The sequence below is a fragment of the Cloeon dipterum genome, chromosome X, assembly GCF_949628265.1.
Source record: "Cloeon dipterum chromosome X, ieCloDipt1.1, whole genome shotgun sequence".
NCBI lineage: Eukaryota > Metazoa > Arthropoda > Insecta > Ephemeroptera > Baetidae > Cloeon > Cloeon dipterum.
In genome coordinates this window covers 26202741-26228755 of record NC_088790.1, presented here as the reverse complement: position 1 = coordinate 26228755, position 26015 = coordinate 26202741, and the positions used below count along the sequence as shown (strand labels likewise).

The 26015-nt window shown below is 37.3% G+C and overlaps 2 protein-coding genes and 1 long non-coding RNA gene across 7 annotated transcripts in view; 2 read left to right on the top strand and 1 right to left on the bottom strand.

Annotated features, from left to right (window-relative positions):
• The window catches only part of Shal (Potassium voltage-gated channel protein Shal), a 42573-nt gene extending 37384 nt beyond the window's left edge, over positions 1-5189 (top strand). For 3 of the 4 annotated variants that reach the window (XM_065496241.1, XM_065496240.1, XM_065496239.1), the window contains one exon: positions 864-5189. In XM_065496241.1, the coding sequence (XP_065352313.1) occupies positions 864-1163 (300 nt within the window). In that variant the 3' untranslated portion in view covers positions 1164-5189. The remainder of the gene's footprint in view (positions 1-863) is intronic. The other variant, XM_065496242.1, reaches the window with a different exon arrangement.
• A 2566-nt stretch (positions 5190-7755) lies between these two features.
• Positions 7756-10207, top strand: LOC135945016 (uncharacterized). The gene is made up of 3 exons (XR_010575388.1): positions 7756-7924; positions 9348-9434; positions 9901-10207. It is a non-coding gene; the product is annotated as an uncharacterized LOC135945016 (long non-coding RNA).
• Positions 10208-11124: 917 nt separating this feature from the next.
• Positions 11125-26015, bottom strand: part of LOC135945014 (protein SSUH2 homolog) — a 32281-nt gene continuing 17390 nt past the window's right edge. For both annotated transcript variants that reach the window (XM_065492360.1, XM_065492361.1), the window contains 5 exons: positions 15490-15591; positions 13898-14100; positions 13150-13503; positions 11583-11885; positions 11125-11524 (listed from right to left, as the gene is read on the bottom strand). In XM_065492360.1, the coding sequence (XP_065348432.1) occupies positions 11378-11524; positions 11583-11885; positions 13150-13503; positions 13898-14100; positions 15490-15591 (1109 nt within the window). In that variant the 3' untranslated portion in view covers positions 11125-11377. The remainder of the gene's footprint in view (positions 11525-11582; positions 11886-13149; positions 13504-13897; positions 14101-15489; positions 15592-26015) is intronic.

Here is a 26015-nt window from a genome sequence, read left to right as displayed (position 1 = left end):
GAAATCGCAGCGGAAGTGCCTTAAATTAATTACTAAAGTCTACGGTGGCGCCATCTGTTGATGGTTTCGAACACTAACAACTGGTCAATTAGTATGTTTCAAAATTTGTCTCGGGTGCTAAGCGAAAAAAACAATTTTGCAACAGTCTTTTCCTGAATTTAGATAATTTTCCTCTTTTTTTTGCAAGAAAGTCAATTCTGCACACTCCATTTTTAGATGAGAATGGAATTCTTCTCTTTTTTTTCTTAAAAACTTTAAAAGAAGCATTCAAAAAAATTAATATCTTTGTTGTTCTTAATATATGATAAATCAATTTATTGGAAAATTATATTATTTGTTGGAAAATATGCATTTTGTCGTTCCTATCAATTTTGTTTCAATTAAAAACTTGCAGTCTCTTAAAAATTAATAGACATGGAATTTTAGGTCTCCTTTTACGGTCATAAATTTAAGTTTTTAGTAGGGAATCTAGACTACTTCATTTAATTTATCTTGATTAGAGCACAATTTCACCTTTGACGTGCTATAAACTCGTAAATTTTCGTAAAAAAATATAAATAAATAGCAAAACGATAAATAAAAAATGTTTGTTCGAAATTTGTAATACATTTCATTAGCTCTCTTCCTGAATTTTAACGAATTTAATCTATTTTGGTAAAACATAGTCGATTCAGGCCAGTACAAAGAGTAAAATATCAATTCCCTATCAAATTTTATTACGAAAAAAAGAGCAAAATCCACGTGTGAATCAGCGGCGTGGCATGTGTATCGTGTTTCTGTCGCGCTTCTGCTTGTAGATCGCGCGGGAGGCAGCTAGGGTGTCGTTCGGAGCCGTTCGTTCTGACTGTGTCGTGTTGTTGCAGAAGCAGCACCACCGCGGCGCGACCCCGGACACCGGCGGCCAGGAGGAGGAGATGAACGACGTGCGGTCGGCCAGTGAGGCCGTGTCGCGGGCCAGCCTGAACCAGGCGGCCAAGCCCAACTCGACGACCTCGACCGCCTCGGTGGTGGTCAACCTGCCGTCGTCGTACCCGGCCTCCGAGGTGCTGGACGGCAGCGGCACGGGCCCCCATCAGCACCCGCCGCCGCCCCCGCAGCAGCAGCAGGCGGAGGCGCCCGCGGACGGCAAGCAGCAGTCGGTGGTGCGCATTTCCACGTTATGAGACAGCAGCCGGCAGTGATCTGTTATTAATTTTTGCGTGTTTTCCGTACGTGTAATCTATGATACGACGAGACGAGCGACGATTCTCTCTTCCGAGTGGGAGCAAAAAATAATTTCGAAATCTGGATTTTGCGTTCAGTGCGGCCCGCGTGTCTGTGGTCTTTCCTCACTGTTTTATGGGTGCTCTGCTCTAATATTTTGCTGAACAAGAAGAAGAAGAAGAGAGTAAAAATCGAGATGTCCGTTTCCTCAATTACTGCGTGCAGGGGTTTTGTCCGAAAAGTAAATAAGCAACTTTTGAAGGCCTGCGGTGCGTGTAAAATCGGTCGGCGCGCACACATTCACACACACACTCACACAAGCCTTGACTACTTCTTTTCTTTTGAGACCCACACACGCGCGCTAAAAATATCTCGGCGTGAGACACGATCGCAACGTGCGTAAATTCTCGGCATTTTTCACCCGCGAATTGGCAACACACGGTTTCCTCTTGTCTCGAAGCGGCCAGAAATCGTGTCTCGCGCTGAGAGAGGTGAAAATTTTCAAATCAACACATTCCAACTTTTCTAACGACGCACCCTTCAAAAACTGTTGGCAGAGAAAACCCTCGCGGTTGAGGCGGAAATTTTTTAAAAGCTGTGAAAGATATAAATGATGTTATTATTATATACATAATTATACTGTTAGAGACAAAGATGGCGGCTGCTCATTACCCGAGCGGTCGCCGCGTTTAAACAACAACATGAAGAAGCACTTGATGATAATAATAACACTAAACCAACAAAAACCGTTTCGTTTCCGGAAGAAGCACCTTTTTGATTCCACCTCAGCAAATTTTGAATGTCGTATAAAGATAAAAATAAAAACATCTCTCCCGAGGGGCCAGTGACCTCTCCTGGTGTCAAAACTGCACACTCTGACAGGAAATAGTCGTTTGTTTATTTATTTATTTGTGTAAAATGCAAAACTGCGTTCGTTGTTGTCGTCTGCATTATATGAATTTGTCATTGCACAAGCAGAGAGTATAAAGCAACACACTCACAAATCACACACATACACACTCTAACACGTACGTACAGAAGCGAAAAAACCACAAAACATATCCAGAGTAAAGAATGGCACCAGACGCAACACTCACCAGACGTTGTTGAACGCGCCTCTTTTTGGGCACGCATTGTTTCCGATTCGCGCTTTTGAGCCGGGAATTCGACGTTCGGCGAATTTCCGAACTCGTGCCTCCCGCACCAAAAGACCGGCGAATCGATTATTTTGTTGAACTATGTTGTCAATATGGTGCTAAGCCGGGCATAAAAAAGTTAAATTAACTGTTGAGAGAGGACCCCCTTAATTAGCGAAAAGTCTACTGTACTTCCTACGATAAAATGTTACTGTGTAATAACGTTGACGATCTTTTGCCGATTGGTCTCATTTTTCGTTGACTAACTCGTGTACCGTTTGTAATAACCTTATTGTCGTGCGAAATTTTTAAAAATACCCGCGGTCCCGTTTAAAAAATAAAAAAAAATAGTACTCTGATTTGATTGTGGAAAGCAATGCGAGTAAATTGAAACAACAATCGAGTGCCGTCGCACAATTTTATTTGTACCGAAAATGGATTTAAGTGAGAGTGCGAATTGTGATTAAACCGGCGGAGGGCAGAAAAGCATCAATGGTGTGAGCAAGAGTTTAACTAAAACTATATATCCGTGGCACACAAACACCTACACACATGCAAACACGTTGAAATGTCGAAAAGTGCCGCGTCCGCTGTCCTAATGTGCCAATCTCCGAATTCCCGATCGAGTGTAGCAGACAATTGGTGCTTTTTTACCGCAGCGGAACGAAAACTCTGCTCTCCGCAAACCTTTGCTTATTATAAATCTTCGGGAAAAGCACAAAATTCAGCAGCATTTTTTGGAAGCTAAAATTTAAAAATGATAAAAAAACGCGTATTGTTATTCACTCGAGTTTAAGTCGATAACGAATCGAGCTGGACACAATCTCTTGCAGCTATAACGTTTAAGAAAGAACTAAAAAGTCGATTTCTCAGAGTAACTAACTAGTTAATTGAGACCTTGTTCTTAATGCATAAAACTATGTGTGTCCATTTATTATTAACGAATTGATTCGGTTCCGAGGAAGCGAACACTCTGTTCAGTGGACGTAGACTATGTACTTCTTGAAAGCGTGGATGTTTAGTCATTTGTATATGCATAAAAAAGACGCGTTTTTGCCCAGTTCCGTCGATGCGTTCGGAGAGGCGCCACCTGTTTCGTTTTGTGTTCATGAGCACTTTTAGAAAATTTGCAGCGGTGACGCCGTCTCGAACAACCTTCAGGGCCAGGCAAAAGCATTCACGGGCAGGCCAGCCCGTCGCTAAATTCAAAAACAAACAAACAAACAAACAAACACACGCAGGATAAGGTCAAAAGAGAGCACTTTTCACGTGCACGTGTTATTTGTACTACTTTTAAAAAGCCAGAGAAGAAGGATATATACGAAAAGAAGAAGCATTTAATGCCGCGCTTTCTTAAAGTTTTTAATAAAAAAAAAGAAGTCAGTGTCACGATCGTTTTCGACCGAATAAACTATTAAACCACACACATACACACACACGCAAAACAGAGCTTAATTGTGACGACCTAGTAAGTTGGATTCATTGTTTGCTAGACGATGATTTCGAGATGTCGGAGTTGCACCATTAAAGCGTCTCTCTCTCGCTTTTCCATCACCAATTCGAATTCAGTCCAGACTCGTGCGTGTGACAAAGGGCCTATTAAATTAAATTAAATTAAATTAAATATTCTCGTGTGAAGTGCATTGCCGAAGATTTAGAACGAACTCCCTCCGAATTGCGTCGTGTTGATTTGCCTAGATTGACGAGAGAGTTTCTTTTGGTCTAGTTGTAAAGTTTTGGCAATGTTCTTTGCCCCTCGGGCGACCCAGCGGGATTAGCAGACGATCAATCTACTTATTAAACTCGAATTTGCATTCCATTGCGGTTTTGTATTTGCAACACACACACAAACAAATTGAAAATGAGAGAGAACGCTGAGCCGAGTGAAAGCGAACCGGAGTGAGTGCTGCTGCTGCTGCGAAACAAATCTCTAGTTTTGACGGACCTTTTTGTAGCTCCCTTTTCTCGAAAAAGAATTATGTGATCTGAATTTTAAAAATACATGTGGTGAATATATGCTTTAGAAAAATGGAACACAATCTCTTTATATTAATAGTATTATAGCTGCACTTGAGTAGAGTCTAAAAATCAGCAAAACTTAACGGAAATTTAATTAATTAATAATAATCGGCTGCGCCTTAATCGAATTCCTCCTCCTGTTGATTTCCTGTATATGCTTTCCACAAGTGAAAAAACGGCTTAGTTCGATTGTTAAACCGCATTTAGGCCATCCTCGAATTTGTGCAGAGGATAATCGGTTAATTGGGTATAATTGTTGCATTAATTCTGCGAGCGAAAGTGATGGAGTAAAAACTGCTTAAGTGTACGTCTTTTAAAACGCAATTAAACTTGATTGTTTAGGGTAAAAACACAACACGACACACACACAAGAAGAGATACAAGTGACACACAAACACACGAACACATTAAAAAACACACACACACTCGTTTGTGAAAAGAAAAAATCGAGTTTATTCAACCAAAAGTTCTAAAAAGAGTTGTACTATAGTAATGTTAGCTTTGTCATGATTAAATAGGATGAGATAATAAAACAAAAAAAACAACAACTACCAGAGAGAACGTGAAGAAAACAACCAATCACACACACACACACTGCTGTTTTTGTGTTTCCTTTTTTACGATTGTTGATTTTGAATGTTCACCAATAAGTAATTATTACACGGCATATATCTGTATGGGAATTACGACGTCGCGACGCGTATATGATTTATTAAACGAGGAAAAACTTATTATATTATTATTATACACCACTACTACAAAGAAATCTTTATGATATTTGTAATAAAAATGTTCCAATAAAATTTACCAAAATCAACTCTTAAAACAAAACGAGCTTTTTTCCTCTATCTCTTTGCGTCCCCTTTCGTCCGGTTAATTTCCTGGAAAAACTTGCGGCGCCGCTGTTCGCCATTTCAAAAGGAAATTATATGTACTACAGCAATTTCCTGCTTCTGCGAATAAATTCGGGTTTACAAAAGGGCGACCCTGCGGCGAGAATAACAACGCCTCGCTGTTCAAATTGACGAATTTCCGAGAAAAGTTTTTTCCAAGCCACCCAGAAACATAACGAGCCGCCGCCACTCCAATTATCCTGGACACGCATCTGTCACTTTTAGTCTACTGAAACGTAAGCCCGCGGCAGAGCGTGACAGACTGGCTCCTTTGCTTCTATAGATGTAAAAGATCGGCTAAAAACGCAATTTTTACTAATTACTCCAGTCCAGACGTTGGTTTTAATTAATTTTTGTGAGACTTTACAACAGAAATGTCTGTTAGCTATTGATTTGATTCAAATTACTGCAATCACAATAATTGAAATTGTTTCAACATATGAGAGTAATATTATTTCATTTATCTTCCTCCGCCTACAATAATTCTGTTTCAGGGATTATTTGAGATGATATTAACGTATAGTTTGCCAACCCAGCTGTTTGTTTATATGTTAAGTTAAACTTATTATTGATTTTTTTAACAAAACATTTATTTATTCTATTTTAAATTCCAACCATTCATTTTATAAAAAATCACATAAAAAGAAAAAAGTATCCCTTATCTCTTTAAAAGTTCTATTCACGCCTTTTTTTCACTTATATTTTTAAATAGTTTAGAGATCAAGTAAATCCGTATATAAATTAACAAAAATATGAATTTTGCGAAAGAATTTTTTGGTTTTTATAAATTTCTTGGTTTTCTCCACGGTCCAACGATTTGATCCAATATGATCCATCCAAAAACATTTTAGTTTGATGAGTCATCATATTTTAAATTAATTTATCATGACTTCTCCAAAGAGCTAGAAATTATAAAATAAATCCCAATTGACCAGTTGCATAAACCCTTAGTGTTTAAAGCCGCCAACAGATGGCGCAACCACAGACTTTCTTAAAAATTTTGTTTTAAGCGGTTTTAAGGCATTTTCGCTGCGATTTCAGAATCAATCTAGCTATTTTGCTTTTTTTAAATAATTTGCTTTTTTTGACGTGCTGAAAACCAAAATCGGTTCAGCCATTCGCCGTAGAAACGTTGGAAAAGATTTTTTATTTCAAAATATAGTTTTTCACGATTCTACGGCGATTGGCTGAACCGATTTTGGTTTTCAGCACGTCAAAAATTAGCAAATTAATTGAAGAATGCACAGTAGCTAGATTGAGTCTGAAATCGCAGCGGAAGTGCCTTAAAATCGAAAGTCTACGGTGGCGCCATCTGTTGGCGGCTTCGAACACTTAGGGTTTATGCAACTGGTGAATTTACTATATTTAAAATATTATGCGACTTCACATCACAAATCAGTCATTGGATTATTTACAAATTGTTTTATCCTTACAGTTTTTCCCTCATTTAATCAACATAATTGCATTTTTCTGATTTATTTTTTGAAACTTGCGAGTAATTTATTTCATTAATTTCTCTCCGGTTTTCATGGCTACAATTCTTAGTTTCAGAGATTATTTGAGATAATATATAAGTTTTAAACAAAACATAATTTTCTTAATTTATTCTATTTTAAAAATATTTTTTAACTATTCATTTTATAAAAAATTATAAAGGGAGAAAAATTATCCTTCATTTTTAGGAGCTATCTTCGAACTTTGGCGCTTTTATTTTTTAAATAATTTAGAGATCAAGTGTCTGTATCAAAATTATATAATATAAATGTGTTAATAACATTTTCTTCTACGTGGTCTAACGATTTGATCGAGTAATACCTACCAAAAACATCGGTTTGAGCTATCATATTTTAAATTTATTAGAATTTCGTAATTCATGACCTCACCAATTAGCTAGAAATTATAAAATAGACCCCCAATTTACTACATATACATAGTTTTATCATAAAACATCTAATGATTATTTTATCCTTAGAGTTTTTTTCTTGAGCAAGGTTTAAATTAAAAATTTCCCCTCCCCGCAAGGAATAGAAAGTAGTCACTTCACTTTTTCCTCGTAATTCTGGAATGATTAGCCAATCTGTTGCGCAAAACGTCAGTTGTTTGCCATTGTTTGCGAACTAAACGCGTGCCACATCATCGGCGTGACAAGTTTGCGAGAACCGAGAACATCTGTCGCCTGCTCGTTGGCGTGCATTTTTCACCTGGGTAAAGCTGTACAATTTTCTCTTTTTTCACCTGTTGAGCGCGGTGTCGATCGAAACGTCAGGCAGCGAGAGGCCGGGGAAAATCCGTGGGAAATTCCCTTGAGACCACTTGAATTGATTTGAGTTATATTCCAGCACTTTTCAGCACATGTCAAACATATGTGTATAAAACCCACGGATTTTCTCGTAATAGAGCTTGTTGAGATTTTATTACATTTGCTGCTTTTTGGAGCATCGAAAAAGATGATTAGATTTTCCTTTCTCCGAATTATTTTTGTTGTGCTGTGGGAGGTGCAGTGTGGTTGAGGAATAAAAATAAATCCCGGGGATAAGAACTGACAGGTATGGAGAGATCAGGCGCCTGTTCAGCCAATCAGCGTCTGCGTGGGATGCTACTTCCAAAGACTGAAAAGCTCCAGCATGATAGCCGAACAGGCAGTCGGTCCTTCAGCTCTCAGTGGAACAAAAGGTAAGTGCTTTTCCAACCCGATGAGCAGAAAAATATTTTTACACAAAAAAAGGAGATTAGATGTCCTTCTTTTCTCTCTTTGAAAATATAGTTCAAATATAAATTTTTGTAAGAGTGAATTTCTATCACTGTTGCGAGTCTAAAAAAAATTTTTTACGCTCAGTCAGAGAAGAATAAGTGGTAATATTTTTTCTTTTGCAATATTCTTCCATCTTTTAGCCAACCATTATTTTTTGTTACCACTTAATGAAAGTAAAAAGCTATTTTAAAAACAATCAAATATAAATGCTCGGGGAATAATCGCAGTAAATGTTCCATAATGCTATTGTTCACAAGGGAATTGAAATTACTTTATGATATATTACAAGATTATTATCTCTTCAATTTCTAAAAGATAGCAAGTGGATGTTTATTAATAAAAGAATCCATATGGGAATCAAGCTGTTATCTGGCTAATACAGTCGTCCTCGGAGATTACAATTAATGATAATTTGGGACAAAAATGTTTTTTAAAGAAACTTGAGCTACTACAGGCATTTTGCAAGAAATAAATTTAATTTTGGTCAGAAAAACTCTGATTTTTAGTATTTAATTTATTCCAGAACAAAATTAAAAATTTGAATCAAATGTCTTCAGTTGGTTTTTGGTTAAAAAATAGATGAGTGATTGTAAAAAGTCAATTGTGGAAGACAATATCTAACGCCTGCAATTTTGATGGCATGCAGCCTTTAACTTGAGGCACTGAGGCTTCAACCCCCATCCCCTCAGATCTGCGGGGTGGTTTTTGAAAAGTCCACAATTTTTGAAAGCGAATAACTTCGCTCCAGGTGGTGCTATACCGACTCTAACCAAAAATCATTCAACTAAATTTCTTTTGCACTGCTTTTTGCTGGTTTTTCTACAATTTCGCGCATTTTTTTCCGAAACCCATTGTCATTGAAAATCTAAAATTCTCATATTGTATGACCAAAAATAGGAATTTTTTCCAATAAAGTAAAAAAAAGACCAATGATTCTAACATTAATCGTAATTTTCCAAAATTTCTGCCTTATTTGTCGCGAAATGTTACCTTTCGGGGTTTAATTTGGAAATATGCGAAAAACCCAAAGCTTGTGTTTTTTCCAGCTGGTTTTTTGCGCATTGAAAAATTGGCGAACCCTGGAAATCAAAGACATTCAAATCTGAAAATGGTCCTGCACATGGAACGGTGATATTTTTGCTCAAAATGTAACTTTAAAATAAACTTGTAGCTAAAATAAACTTTAATAAATTGTAGTAGCGTTTGGCTTAGAATGTTTGCCATCAATTTTTTTTAGTAATTAGTAGACTTTTGCAACCGGACATTTTGTTTAGTCTTATTTTTATTTGTCTCGCAAAAACCACTAACAATATTTTTGTTAAGATTGGAAATTTCTGTCTTTAGGTGACAACTAACGTGCAACAATGAGATCAGTCTTGATCTCTTTTGCCGTCATTTTATTCATCAGTGCTGTTGTGATGGACGTGTCAGGTAAAACTCCACTTAATTCTTCCTTATTTTTATTATTTATAACCATATTGAAAGGTTTGATCACATGATAAAGAAGATCAATGCTGCAAACCCTTGGAAAATTCTTGTTAAATGCTTAAATCATTTAAAGGAAAAATTGACAAAAGTAGCAGCGTATTTTTTTTTTAGTAAAGTGACTGCAAAGTCCAACTGGTGAGGACTGTCTCCTTACTTGAAATCTGATTTTATTTCGCAACAAAGAGTTGGACAGATCTTGACGAGAGGAATCGAAATCTGCCAAGAAAATGTGGTCAAGCGCTGTAAATTTGGGAGAAAATTTAAAAAATTAGAATTTTTACTGTAGCAAGGTCCTTTTTTGACTAGAACAATTTACTTATCGATCAACCTGCTTATTACATCGAACAGTTAAAAGAATGTTCAATCTTCACCACCCTGCATCAATTTACTTATTAATTAAAAATTCAAGGAGCACCCACCTCGGAGTTCTCTCCCTACAAGAGATACCGTCAATACCAAACCAGCTTCTTTCCCATTTACTACCCAAACAACGGATTCACGTCATTCCTCAAGCAAATGCGCAGTTTGGACTCGGAGTTTTTGAGCAAGAGATCAGTCAACCCGCGAGACAACCAATTCTGGACCAAGATGAAGAAAGATTTGGAATTCGCTGCGCCGCTTGTTGTCGACCATCCGACGAGCGCGGAAGTAGAGGAATGAGATCATTATTTGTAGATGTCAGAGGTATACAATAAATAAATAAAATGCAGACTCCATTTCAATGAAGTTAGAATGATTTATTTAATAATCTTGTAATACAGAGTAGAACAATAAAATATGCAGCTAAAAACTACATTCACAAATCAAGTGAGCTTTTTGTTTCAGATTAAAGCTAATATATTTAGTCTAAAAAGTAGAGTGGCTATGTGAGTATTTTTGTTTAAGTATTTTTAATCGCAAGTAGATAAATTCTCACATCATTCATAACTCGACAGGAAGATCCAGAAAAGCAACAAAGAGAATCAGATCACAATGGGAAATTATAAGTATATATGTGACAGGTAAAATCAGCACTGATCTCCTCGGCTAAAAAGCCAAAACTTTTACTACACACATCGGATTATTTTTTTTGTGCTTCACACCTAGTGACTTTGGGTCTATCTCAGATTTAAAATCAGCTACCGGGGACAGTCTTATAAAGTAATAGAATAAAATGAAGAGAAAGAAAAAAATACACTTGGCAAGACAGATATGTTCCTGTGTCAATTTTTTTCTGATTCACATTGGCATGTTTGCATAACCTTATCAATACATATTTATTGAACTGGAAGTTTCAAAATTACGACTATACGCACCTATCACTACTGGAGACCCTTTTCGACTTTTCCTATTACATGGTCTGCTGCTCACTCTCTAAACATTTATTCATTTGTGACGCGGAGATTGGCCGAATTTTTGTTCAGCCAGTTTCCAGCGGCACGGATACGATGCTGAATTAATCTCGATAAAGGCAGTGCACATTAAAATCATCCTAAGCTACATTATCTAAGTGAGAAATGGTCCTAATGCAGCGAAACTCCAAAAAGAGAAGAACCAATCAGCTGTGTGTTCGTTATTTGCTCAATCGTAAGGCACTTTTTAACTTTAAAATGGCAGTTACTTTCTTACTTTCTTTCTTTTCACCTGGTGTTTGTTTTCTTTAGGCGCGAATTATTGCTCATTTTCATTTTATTAATTCAGCATAATGAAATAGAAATCAGTTGGCCCTCCAACCACTCACTAGCGGAAGAATGGAAATCGTCGGAATCGCGTGGGTCGTGTAAAAAAAACCAAAAGTTGATTCTTTGTACAGAAAAATAAAAGTCCAGCGCTTGGGAAACAGGAAAAGCTGAACTATCCGAGTTCTTGTGCAAGAGTTCTACTAAATTTCTTGAGCTCTCACTAGCCTACAGGATGGTGCAGCCGCAGCAGCATTTCTGTGGATAGTCCGGGGCGTAGGCGCGGTTCTCGAAGCCGAACACATAGAACACGTTATTCTTATTTTTCCACCGGTAGTTAATCTCGGTGACTGGAATTATTCGCACCACTTGTTTCTGCAACACGAGAACATAATTAACTACCTAAAATTAAATTAAACAAAAATTTAGTTACCTGTCTAATGAGCTTTTGGTCGCTGAACGCCTGTGCATGAGCGTGGACAATCTGGGTGGACGCCATGTTGATGGTCTCGTCCGGAAAGTGTCCAATGGGCAGCACCTGTTGAGCCTCCTCCTCGAACGCCACCTGTCCACTGACCGACTTGACTAGGTCCTCGGGCAGCGAGAGCCGCTCCACGATGTGCTCGGCAGAGTTCACCTTCCACGAGATGGTCAGCTGGATGAAGCACTGGATTTGGCCGTAGTTGTCGCACGTCGGGCAAGGCACCCTGCCTTTCGCGTTGCATTTCAGGCAGTCCTAAAAATCAAAATTCATTAAACCGAACCATTTTTTGTAAATAAATAGAGGTCTCAGTCAGCCAGCGGGTAAATTTTGTTTCACATAGGCAGCCGCCAGCCCCCGTATTTTTACGCATATTATGCATTTTTCCGATAATATTTTCTATCAATATTAAAGTTTGTAGAGGGGTGCATATCATTTTCCGTTTAGTTTTCAAATGGGAATTAGATAAATAGGCAGTTAAAACATAAACAAATGTAATTTCAAACAATTTGAAAATAAGTCAAAAAGGAAGACGGAAATAATACAAAAATCTAAACTAATTTATAAATATGGTTTTGAAAATTAAAAATGTGTTCAAAAGTGGTCCCATAACAAGTCTGAATTTTGCGGAAAATTTCATAGCAATGGATTTTGTAACTACTGCAAAACTCGAAAAAAAAAATTTTAACATTTCGTGATTTTTGCAACTCCAAATCTCGGGTTCGAATCATCAGAATTGCAAAAACTAGCCACCGATGGACTCGTCTCAACTTTCCCTGACCAGCTAAAGGGTTTAGGGGTGCTTACCTTCCACCCCTAATTTTCTATTCTTCATCGACCCCCGCGAGAAAATTTAAATATTTTTTTTACTCTGGATATTTTTAACTTGCATTAAATTAAAAAATATTTCATTAGTTTTGAAAGCAGGGATGGGAAAGTAATTTAAAAGGATTTTAGGATAATTTAAAATATTTTAAGCACAGTGGAAGCATGATACAAATTTTATTACCAAAATTGCAGCATAGGGGTTGAAAGGGGTTGGGGCTAAGTACTCCCTAAACACTTTAGCTGGTTAGCGGAGGTCAAGACGAGTCTAACGGTGGTTAATTTGTGCAATTCTGATGGTTAGAACCCCAGATTTAAAGTTGCAAAAAACCCCAAAAAAATCAAAAAATGTTTTAATTTTTAAATATTGAAGTGGAACATCTCGAAAACTAAAAATATCACCACTCGCAAATTTAAGAAATTTTCAGCCTGCTTTTTCTGAGGGCATAATAATTATTAATTAATTGAAAAAGGAAAAACCGGAATTTTCTGGTAAATTGAAAATCCTGTCTGGTCATGTTCCGGTTCCCTGTGAAAAACCGGAAAAGGACCAGATTCCAGTTTGCCGTTTTGGTTTCCTGTCTTGGGATTGAGCCGCCGCTGGGCAAAAAATTCGGCTAAGCCAGTCCCGCCAGCCGCAGCCTCAAATCTCGCGGCTGAGACCTCTATAAATAAAAAAGATGCTTCTGCTGACCTGCCGTCCGTGTCCATGGGTGGAAGAGTGGCAGTAGAAGCAGCGTTCCTTGTAGCCGCTGGTGGAGGCGCTCCAGCCGTCGCCGTGGCAGGAGAGGCAGCGCACCCAGCCCTTGCCGTGGCACTCGGCGCACAGCAGCGAGCCGCCGCCCTTGCACCTGTGGCACGACTTGACTGACGACGTGTGCGGCACCGGAATCAGCTTCACCTCGTCCTCGAACAGGGTGCCAGGGTAGCACTCGATCTCCCAGGGCAGAGGCGGCGCGCCGTTCTCCACGCCGTCCACCTCGCCGCCGCCGTAAGGCGAGTACGCCCACGACGTTTCTCTTTTTTCCGTGAATGAGTGTAGTTGGTACTGCCGAAATCGAAATATCAAAATTAGAACAAAGGTTGACGTCAATGTTAATTGAATTATTTCCCCTGATGGTGATATTTATTCAAATTCATGCTAATTGTGGATAAAATTTCACCATTCCAGAGCGTCGAAATAGGCTCAGGAATTTGCGTTTGTGGTATTGAATAGTGTTTAATGGCAACTGACTGATTCAAATTAATAGTATTTTTGCAAAACTAATTTAAATTTATTAAAGATTGATTTAAAACCAAATATTAACACATTTCCTCGTTTTTCGCTCATCAAATTGCTAATTTCCAAAAATTTTAAAGATTAAGAAATATCCAAGTCTAGTAAAAATATTATTTTTATGCAGGGTATGGCTGAAATAGCACTCAGAATAAGAATACTTTACATGGAACGCTGATGAGTAGTTGATTTTGGTTATTGCCATCTCTTTGGCGACATCTTTTCCGTAACAACAGTGCTGGGCTACTAAGGAGAGAAGAGCCGTCCTGGCGTCTTGCTCTGTGACCTGAGGGCAGTTGGGCAGGATGTCCCGGTTGGATATTTCAGCCTCCGGAGATTCAGCTTCGAAATATGGCGGTGGAACGCTTACTGAAAAAATTAATAACTGTTTAAAGTGGATACGTTAAGAAAATATATCGTCAAGCAAAGCAAATTTCAGAAAAAAATGTTTAAATTGTTGAAACACATTCTTAAAATAATTACAGCACTCTTAAACCATATTTTCTTGGCAGATTTCGATTACTCTCTTTGAGATCTATCCTACGGTGTTTTACAAATTTGGAAAAACTGTTTGTTACAAAATAAAATAAGTGTTCAAGTAGAGAGAATATTTGCAGTCATTTTTCTTAAATATTTACAGCTGAATTTGGCTTTAATTGAATCCTTAAAAGATTAGTTTGTTCAATGGCAACAATGATTTTCCGGGGTTTTACAGAATTGATCCTTATTAAATGAGACAATTTTTCATGTAGGAAAAATAAATTTAAAATAGTTTAAGACACGTTTATTAAATAGCTTAAAAGGAATTAAAATTAAATCAAACTTGATATTTATTTATTTTTTTTCAAGAAAAGATTTATTTTTGTTTCATTTTTACCAACCATTTATTTCTTAAAAATCATGCAAGGAGAGAAAATTTATCCCTATTCCATATAGAAATAATTCTCAACTTTCGTGATTGGGCTTAAATTAAAAATTATTTTTAACTGAACACAATTCACCAGTTGCATAAAACCTAAGTGTTCGAAGCCGCCAACAGATGGCGCCACCGTGGACTTTCGATTTTAAGGCACTTCCGCTGCGATTTCAGACTCAATCTAGCTGCTGAGCATTCTTCAATTAATTTGCTATTTTTTGACGTGCTGAAAACCAAAATCGGTTCAGCCAATCGCCGTAGAATCGTGAAAAACTATTTTTTGAAATAAAAAATATTTTCCAACGTTTCTACGGCGAATGGCTGAACCGATTTTGGTTTTCAGAACGTCAAAAATTAGCAAATTAATTGAAAAAGCAAAATAGCTAGATTGAGTCTGAAATCGCAGCGAAAATGCCTTAAAACCGCTTAAAACAAAATTTTTAAGAAAGTCTGTGGTTGCGCCATCTGTTGGCGGCTTCAATAACTAAGGATTTATGCAACTGGTCATCAAAATTAATGAGTATGAAAACCATTCCGAGATCAAGAGAATTACCTCAGTGAATCATCTTCCATTATTTCTAAACTAAAAAATCGAATCAATTTGTGGCAAGCAGCGTGGCTGCATCGGCCAACCCAATTTTCCAGTAGTTGGCAAATCGAGCGGGCTGGGTTGCGTCCACCCAAGCAAAAAGGCAGCTCTAGCTCTCTGCTAATTCTCGCCGCACGCAGAGCAATTAATAAAGCGGGTGTGTGGTTAATCAAAAAGTCAGTCGGGTGTGTAAACGCGTGCGAATTCGGCGAAGGAGGCAAGATGGTGTAAAAACATGAATTATAGTACTTACTTGCGTCAAACGAAACGCTTTCGTAGCCAACGACGTGGTCCATCAACTCCAACGGCGGCGCCGACGGAACAGCTTCATTCTCGTCTACGTCAACAATGTGGCCTGCGAACAGAAAATTTGCAAATATTTATCTTTTTAAATATATGTATTTAAATGACAGTGGGGTGATGAGATAATTCTCGTTAAAAATTGCAGAGCAAAACTTGGTCTTTCTAGCATTTATTATTAAACAAAAATCAGTAGAAATTAAATTAAAGAAAAATAAACAGTTAATTTACTTAATATGGAAAAAGAGTACAGTACAGAAATTAAAATAAATAACATTTAAAATTAAACGTCGAAAAGAGAAAAAAGATTAAGTCATCGCATAGAATGGCGTTTCCGGCGCCTGTTTGACCCAGAAAATTTGCTTTCGCCCGTCACTGTTTAATTCCCTGAGCGCTTGCATAAAGTCGTCGTTAAACTTTAGAGCGCCATTGACCCCCATTTTTGCTGCAAGCAAACAAGGCAACGCGACAAAATTGGCAATTCCGGCCGACGCGTGATCGCATGCAAAGAAAATCATCGGGGTCTAGGGAGGAAATTTGCTTCTGGATGCTGGGGCATTAATTTGAAACATAAATTCTAGGTTCTGAAAATAACACGCCATGAGAATGCACAGATTGTATGAGCAGCTTTCTTATGCAATGCGTCTATCACATCTGTCAGACAGGTTGCATAACCTCGAAATTGTGGGAATGTTCTCTTGGTTTACATCGACTAAAAGGAATTAATCGAGTAAAATCTAATTGGAATTATTCAGGCCTAAAAACGTTATTTTTTAAATTAAAATCATGAAAACACCTTCAGCACAGTGAATATTTTTGTTCTTATTTCTTTACTAACAGACGATTAGCCCGGTAATTGGCGAATCAACCGTTAGATGGCACATCAGGCTAAAGGAAATGTAACAAAATACGCGGGAATGAAATTATTAGGTCGGCACGCCTCTTTTTCGACGCTTCCGATTCGCCGCTGGGCTGTCTCCTGATTGGCTTCCAATATTTCGACGCCATATTGACTTCTGACCGGCGGGAACCATCACGGATCGCAACCCGGATCCTGGTGTTATCAAAATAATTAATTTTCAATTTAAGAAAAAATTAAAAATGACAGATTTGTAAGTCGATTTATGCAATTAGAAAAATTACCGAAATTTTAAATTGTTGTCGGACCATCTGTAAAACAAAACTTGTTAAAGTTTCCATTTTTGAAGGTTCCAAGCATAAATTTATTTTCTCCTTGTAGTCCAGTTTTAAAATTAAATTGTGTATTGGATTTCTCTCGTCAATCCCAATCAAATAAACACCAAATTTAAAGACACTAATCAAGATTAATGGTCATTACGGGTCATTTTTTTTATTTTATAGTGAGTTTTCGTAAAATCAAAAGCAAATTCATTTTCAAAAAATCTCAAAAGCCCCTTTAAAGTAGTACCAAAGGCTAGTAAGAACTTCTATCAAAATTTCAGATTGGTGTTTTCGCTTTCATTTTTTAAAAATTGTAGTGTAGAAACTAAAGGCAAACGATTTATTTATTTATTTTAATTTTCATCACTAAAATCTTAGCTAGTAATTTAAATAATTGCACCAAATACAGTTTAGTAGACTCCTAATTAACTTTCGAGAAGAATCAGCCTTTTTAATCGATTTGAACAAAAGTTTATACAGGATTAAACAATTTTTCTTTTCCTTTTAATTAAATAATCTTTCGTTCCGAAAATTCTCGCCGAGATTACGAGCGTCGTTTAGCACTCGGTGGGTCGTCTTTAAGTCGAGGCGATCCGGAGGCGCTACGTGCGCTGCGCGGAGGAGGACAAAGGGCTGCTAAAAAGGCGCGGCGGCGGCGTCTTATAAATCACCCACCGACACACCGCGCGCGGCGAACAGGCGAACGGAACGCTCTTTTACGAGCGCGTGTGTGTTTCGTGGCAAAAAGGGCAGTGGCACTGCACAGACACGCAACCTGGAAATTCGGTGCGGGCGCGCTCGCTCGCGCGAGCACATGGCCTGGCTGACACAAAGAAAAGAAGAATGAAAAAACCACGGCAAAGCATGCCGAGCATTCTGGCCGCGCGCCAAAACAAGTAAGACTACTTGTAGTCGGTTAATTCGGCAGCCCGGCGCAGGCATGATGCATGCAAGGTGCCGCTGAGCAGCCAATTATTGTGTTCGGCGTCGAGTGTGCCGCCGCCGCCGCCGCTTACTCCACGTGTCCCACATGGCAAAAATGCTTGTGCCAATCGATCGACTTTCATCGCCACTTCAATCTAATCTGCACAACGTCACTTGCATTTTAAAATGAGCAATGCCGCACTACTTGATGCAGTACTTGAGCAGAGGCTAACTCTCGATGATTTCTTTTTAAATTGGACTTGATTTTATTCGGATAAGGGGCCTTACCCAAACCTAATTATTGCTCAAAATAAGTAGAAATTATAATACCGTTGTTTTTTATAAGTTTTTTTTAATTAAAAATGAATATTCTTCAGACCAAAAGTGCGCCAAAATAAAAATTTTCGAATTTTACTGGTTGCGTTCTCTTATTTGAGCAAAGGAAATTAATTGCTTCAGGGGTGAGTAACATTATGAAAATTTAATAGATAATTATACAAAAAAATAATACAAAAATAAATAACGAATAAAAAATAATAGATCATAATAGAAGATAAAAAAATAATACTTTTGAGTCTGGAATTTTTTTATTTTTCAAAATCTGCAGAGTTTTGAAAGGGGTCAGCGTTTGGCCAGATTAAAATTTAGCAGTTGATAGTAGAGTCAAAAACTGCCTAAATTCAGAATGCTGATTAAATTTCTAATTTTATCCTATTGAGGAAATTTTTCTCAAATTACCATCTTTGCACAAAATTTGTCTGTAAATTCCGACTGGCCGTTAGAGAAACTCTAATTTTTTTTGGGAAAAATTAAAATACCCAAAATTAAGTTAATTTATTCGAAAATTCACCAGTTGCATAAACCCTAAGTGTTCGAAGCCGCCAACAGATGGCGCCACCGTAGACTTTCGATTTTAAGGCACTTCCGCTGCGATTTCAGACTCAATCTAGCTACTGTGCCTTCTTCAATTAATTTGCTAATTTTTGACGTGCTGAAAACCAAAATCGGTTCAGCCAATCGCCGTAGAATCGTGAAAAACTATTTTTTGAAATAAAAAATCTTTTCCAACGTTTCTACGGCGAATGGCTGAACCGATATTGGTTTTCAGCACGTCAAAAATTAGCAAATTAATTGAAAAAAAGCCAAATAGCTAGATTGAGTCTGAAATCGCAGCGGAAATGCCTTAAAACCGCTTAAAACAAAATTTTTAAGAAAGTGTGGTTGCGCCATCTGTTGGCGGCTTCAATAACTAAGGGTTTATGCAACTGGTCAATTATCTCAGAAAAATTATGTCTATAATTTCTATGATTTTCAGAGGTAAACTCAGACCCTTATTGCTATCAGAGATTCCGCATAACACTAAGAAATTTTAAATTTATTTACAAATGCAGACTCATTGCTTCTATGTGCGAAAATTTCAAATTTTCTAATAATGAAAATTTAATTAAAATGATAATTAGTGAGATTAAGCAGCGCGCCGGCCGCCTTCTGTAACAAATAATCGAGAATTATTTTGAGATAGCTATAATCCGCCCTTTTTTAAGAAAAAATAAATATATAAAATAATGACACGGTTTTTCCGTATTTTTGAGAAATTAGTCGAATTTAAATTTTGAAAAAACGTGTTTTCCCCCAAATTAAACTCTAATTGCAGTTACACTTCAGTTTCACGTATTTTTCGGTTTGATTTGGATCCCTTTTAAATAGTAATAAGTTTTTGAGGGGGTTGAAATCAACCTAGGAGTTTATTTTCGGTTAATTACCATCATTAGTGTCGTTCCCGATGTTTCCCGCCCCCAAAATATAATTCTGTCGTCAATTTTACGTTTAATATGCTCTACATGACATATCTGAAGCTGTTGGAGCGCACTTCGCGCTGCATTCGGCATGATTTTGGTCTCCACGGTTGCAACACCACAAAATCCAATACCCAAATTTAGAACCTGCCCTTGAAAATTAACAATTCGTTCTGCATCCAAACCCTTTAAAACGCGTTATAAAAACACGAACCAAAATCTGTTTAGACGTGTGCGCAGTTGGGAGGTTGCAACGTGAGTGACAGCGGGGTCAGCGAAAACAAATTTCGCTTCGAAACTAAATCGAAGAAAAAAAGTTTGGAATGTGCGAGCGTAAAAAAATGCCTTTTAGGCGGGGGCGGAGAGGAGGCTCTTTTGTGCGAGCGAGATTTCGGTGACACAGCCGCGCAAACAAAGTGATTGATTGCGTTGCTGATTCTAAATCCGTGTGATGGCGCGCCTTTGTTGTGTCCTGCCGCTGCGGTGCCGCTTGCAAACTCTCAAGTCTGCTCGCCCGAAAACACTCTTCGCGCTTTTTGTGTTGACTTTTTAGCAAATGGCCAACATCTGTTCGGCCGCGAGCAACAGCACCCAAGGGACTACTTGCGGTCCATTTCATGAATTCGCGCACCGAACAAATACCCCGCGGCACTGCGCCGGCAAATTGATGGCAATTGTCTATTATTTTTAGCCGGCCACTCGCTTTGTTGAAAAATACGCTGCTGATTGAGAATTTTAAGCAGTTGGGCACGTTTCAAACAGATTGCTCAACGCATTTTGTTGATTTTTAAACATATAAGCAGGATTGAATGAGAGTGGTTTGCTTGTTTAAGATTAGGACATCAGACACAGAACATGAATGAAACAATAATTTCATCAATAAAGCTCCAAAGACTTGGGAATTTTTTGGCCGATAAGCCAATTTTAATTAATTTATTATTTGTAAAATAATTTATCGTACTCATGGTGGTTTATGGTCAATTTCTGGGTGTGGAAAGGACTGCGTCTATGATTAATGGGGCATTTAAATATTCTTTGGAACGAAAATTTTGCTAAATTGCTTTATTTTAATTTATTTTCTAGAATTTACATAAATTTAAGTTTATTATTCCTCCTTAATATTAACAGTACTTAATTAAAAGGTGTTATTTTTCCAGAGAGTTTAAGAGGAAAATAGAAATTTGAAGCTAAATATCATTTATTTTTGTTCAACGATTCAGTTGTTATGGTTAAGAAAAGATTTAGTTCATTTTTTGTGCCCATTTTTAAAATCAGAATGAATTTATCATATAAAAATATGTTCACTCTACTCTTCCGCATAGATTTGAAAAAAACCAGTCGAACGAGTGAAATTCCCACGTATATCAACCAGTCGCAGGGTAGCAAAAAAAACCCGCATTTAAAAAAAAAATGCTATGGTAAAACCGATTTTTTTCAATTTTTACTAGATCCAAGCAATGTTTTCACCTTTGTTTTCAATATTTTCTAATTATTAGCTCATGACCTCGACTAGAAAAATTGTCAGAGAGAATTTTCGGAGAAATTGAGGCAGCAAATGGAATTTAAAAGAAAAAATCTGCACAGTACAAAAAATTTCGACCAATCCGGCCGCAAATTTCAGATTTTCACAGGCAAAAATTCAATTCTGTCATTTCTTGCGCAAGAAATTGGTATAAATTAAGTGGCAAAAAACCCTGAATGGAAATAAAGACACTTTTCACGCTTGAATCTACATTAAATAATTCTTCTGCGTATTCAAAGAAACGATTAATCACACAGAGAAACTGCAAAACTTCCTAAATTCACCAAGTCTCGCAAAAAGCCCCACAATTCACAGGTCTAATTAAATTTGTCAAGACTGAGCCCAAGCGCAATTAATTTAAAGCGTTTCTCCGCGACGCGCGCGCGGGATTTAGCGTGAGTAAACGAAGGCAGTGATGATTGAAATTCCGCTGGCACCGTTTCCTTTCAGCCACATTTCCTTGTGTATATGCTGCTCTGTTCTAATCTGCGAAATCGTGTGTCTCCACATACAATCAGCAAAAAGGCTCTCATGAATAATTCGGCGGGCCGCGAATCTGCATAATTTCCAGGTCAGGCAGCTTCCCTCGGCGTGCACCCCGGCCGCTCCCTTTGTCGGCGGGCGATAACAGAAAAAGGCGGCGGAACCTGGTGCCAGAAAGGGGCCGCGTGATTAATGGGCGCATCATGAAGTGACTGCCGCGCGCGCGTTTCCTGCAAAAACGCGCCACCAGCCAAATTGCAAGCCGGAGAGAAAAATATGGTCTGTTTGTTCCTGCCTTTTTAGGCCTTTTGAAAAAAGCAAGCCCTCGCGCGACGCCCTGATTGAAGGAGCTCGAGATCCTGATCGATACGGCGCAGGGCGGACAGCTCCGGCATTTTTCTCGTCTAACAGCTTCATTATTTACTCCTGGATATCCGCCTGACGACCGTGGAAAATAAAGGGGTAAAATCTTATCTGATTTTGGGGCTAAGTTGCATCGTTTCCAATGGGTAGCGTATATTTTAAATAGATAAAGTTTAATTTATAGCGTAGAAATTTGACAGCATGAAAAGACTTTTTGAAATAGAATGACATTTTATTGTTATTAAAGCAAAGAAATTATGGCGAGTTGCTGTAAATTTTAGATTAAAAAATTGAGGCAAAATTTGAATTTTGATTTAATTAAGGTCCCGTTTTGATTATTGAAATTGTGAAAACAAATAACTAAAACTATTATAAACAATTTCCTTTAAATTGCAAATAAATGAAAAAAGAAAACTCCTATTTATAAGAAGCACATAAATTAAATGTAAAATAACATCACAGAATGAAATGCTTCAAGTTCTAGTCTGTAACGAAAATTTTCATGAGAATTTTCTTTAAAGCCTATAATTTTTACACATTTTATGAACTAATTACCAAAATATATCTGTAACCGTCTATTTTTCTAGAGCAACGCTAAATTTTGTGCGTATTCCTAAAAATTCCATTTTTATGTGTTTATTTTAAGTGCGAGTTATAGAATATTATAATACTTACTTAGATTTTAAACTAGTAAAATTTATGAGATTTTAATTTAACTAAACTTATAACTTCCAAATGGGTGAAATTGCAGCAAAAAATATTTTTATTAGAAAAAGCCTTATAACCACCGGGGGCCGGGTTGCGATCTGTGTTGGTTCCCGCGTGTCAGAAGTCAATATGGCGTCGAAATAATGGAGGCCAGTCAGGAGACAGTCCAGCGGCCAATCAGAAGCGTCGAAAAAGAGGCGTGCCGACCTAATGATTTAATTCCCGCGTATTTTGTTACATTTCCATCAGCCTGATGTGCCATCTAACGGTCGATTCGCCAATTACCAGGCCAACCAGCTGTTAGTAAAGAAATAACAAAAATATTCATTATTCTTGATAAATTTTCCTAACCAATTTAATTTTACGTTTTTAACTTTCCCGCTGGACTATACCAGACGCCACGTGAATCTAGCCCCCGGCGATTAAAACTAATAAATAAAATTAATTTAGACTAAATTATTTAATAATTAACTAAAAAATGGACTAGTTTTACACTTCTCAGGGTTGAATAAATAAATACATACATCCCCATTAAACAGCAATCACAATTATTATTCCTCATTGTCGGTCGAACACAAAAGATTCGGTACAAGCCAAGCTTGTATGTATGTGCTCGCATCGATTTCTATTTAAAAGCGCGCGAGACGAATCTGCGGTGTAATTTTCGCCCAGCTTGCGAATCGACGGGATGGAGATAATAGAGTAGATGGCTGGCATTTATATTTTATTTGCCGGTCGTGTGTGTAGTGTGGCGGCGAGCACGACGTTTATTGATCCGGCCGGCTTGGGCGCTTTACGAGCGAGCAGTCTCTATGAATTATGAATTGCCGCCCAAACGACATACAGACTCACACACACACACACACACACATACGAGCCGATTCCATCAGCCAAATTGAAACGTGAGCTTCCTTGCTCGTGCAAAAACACACTCCAGACAAGCAGCAAACGAAAAAAAAATAAAGAACACACACACGCCCGATTGCTTGATAAATTGCGCACTCGCTTTTTGTACTCCAATTTCAGCAGCGCAGGAGACTTGATGACGACGGACGAAAGTAGGGTAAATCATTCAAAACCATTTTAGTGCCGCTTCACCTCCTTTCTGGGTCTCTATAGTTAGCAAGCTCTTTCATAGAACGAGTTACAAATCGATTCACGGTGGATGTTTTGTTTCAAATAATTTAGAAAACTATTGTGAAGTTTGATAAATACGTAGAACCAGTATTAGAATTATATAAAAATTAAAATTTTACTTGCAAAAGAATTTTTGAAACAAAGACTGGGTCAGTAACAATTCCAAGAACTTTTCAAACAAATCTATATGTGTTAGGTGGAATAGTAATAATTTATTAATTAAAACATTCATTTAAAGAACTTCCTGCTGTATTCCTGACATGGCCGACACCTAAAAGGAAACTATTCAGGATAATTCGTATTTGTTATAGTGGGTGAATTGAATTTATTGAATTAGTGATGCCTGATGGAACAAAGGGACAAAATTTTATCGATGTTTGAAATTTTGTAATAATAATTTAATATAAATTTGATTTCGAATTAAGGCAAGAATATTCTACGCATACAAATCAATTGGACTATTTTTAAAATTATTAGAAAAGAATTTGTTAATAGGCTTTGTATTTTCTAGAAGACCAAACAATTTCAGAAAACTGATTTAAATTTTCTAGCAGTTTTTACCCTACCAAGAAAACAATAATTAACTAGAAAATTGACAATTATTGCCCAACAAATTTTTCCAATGAGTTAAAATTAAGCTTAGAGTTAAATAATCAGTTAAAAAAATTAAAGCAACGAAGGAGCCATTTCCGATTTTTCCTGCCAAAGCGTAAAATAAAAAATGATACACTATAGTCTATTCCTCTCGCTATAGAGAAGATTGAACAAAAACTAAATTCGATTATTGAAAACGATCCCCATGTTAATCCGGACAAGAACAACACGAATTAAAAATTTTAACCTGTTGGTCTGATCGTAAGATTGTCAGAAAGAGCTTACTTATTTTGACGATTTAATTAATGAACTAATAAAAGAGGACAAAAGTAGCTTTACTGGTGCAATTTTTCATCTAGATTTAGACCGGGGAGAACCCTAGTTTAGACGACTGCTCCCAAGGACGGAATCCGTCTGGGACCTTTCTCCGGTTGCACAAGCGGCGCGGTCGTTCTATTTGCACGGCCAGATTGGATAGGTTGTGTTTTAGGGAGTGCGAAGAACGTAATCCGCGCGCCGAGCTAGCGGCACAGATTGTTTCGTTCCAACCTTCCCTCGCATGTTGGCTGCTGAATTGCTCGCAGCGGCTTATATAAAATGAAAAGGCGAACCAGCTGGTGCGCACTATCTTTTCCACTCGCGCGCGAGAAATGGAAAGAAAGATTTCCCAGCGGAACAGAGGCCCCGCAGACCTTTTTTAAATGGGACACGGCACACGGCTCTAAATTCCACACTGCGTAGTATACTTGTAGGAGGGTTAAGTAGTTTCTCCACATACCGTCACAGCCACAAGTGCGTTTCAATATTTCATACACGGACAAGGGTAAATTATTATGGCCGCCATTTGTTGCGTGTTTTGGGTGGTTAACAGCGGGAAGTAGGCGTAGAGAGGTACGTAAACAGGCAATGAGGAATTTAATTTCATACAGTGAGTTCAGAGGCTTATTTTTATTTATTTTTTCGATTGCAAAGAGCGCAATTTAAAATTAGAGGGAATTATTAAATTAATTTCTTAATTTGACTCATTATTATCGAGCAAGAATAAAAGTCATATAGATGAAAATATGTTACATTTTACGAGACAATTTAATTGGATAACTATGTTCATGTAAAGAAATTAGTAATGCATGTAGCAACTAGGAAAAATTGTTTTGTTTTATTTTCATATTTGTTGTTTTTCGTCCAGTTATTTATTTAATTTGTTTCAAGTTATTGCAGAACATTTTATAGACACATTTTCGATCAATTTTTTACTGCTTAACGATGTTAAAAATTTTTATTTTAAATCGATAAAAAATATAACAAATCAATTAAACTTTATCAGTAAAAAAATTCAAATTTAATGTTGTTTCACTTGGTATTTTTCACCAATGGTTATTTATGGTTTTTGCTACTCAATTTTTAGGAATTTCTTGCGCAAGAAATGATTTTATTCCATTTTTCGCATGCGAAAATATATAATTTGCGGTCAGAATGGTCGAAATTTCCTCTACTGTGCAGTTTTCTTCTTTTAAATTGCCATTTTCTGAATCAATTTATCCAAAAATTTCTCTCTGACAATTTTTCAAGTCGAGGTCATGAGCAAATAATTAGAAAATTATTGAAAAACTAGATTGCAGGAAACTAGTGTAAAAATAAAAAACGTTTTTTACCACTGCACCCTGTCAACTATGTTTGCAATAAATGCAATAAAAAATGACGTCCAATCAACCCGCATTAGAAGTCTTACAATAAAATTGTCACAGTACAAAGCGAACGTTGGCATCTGAC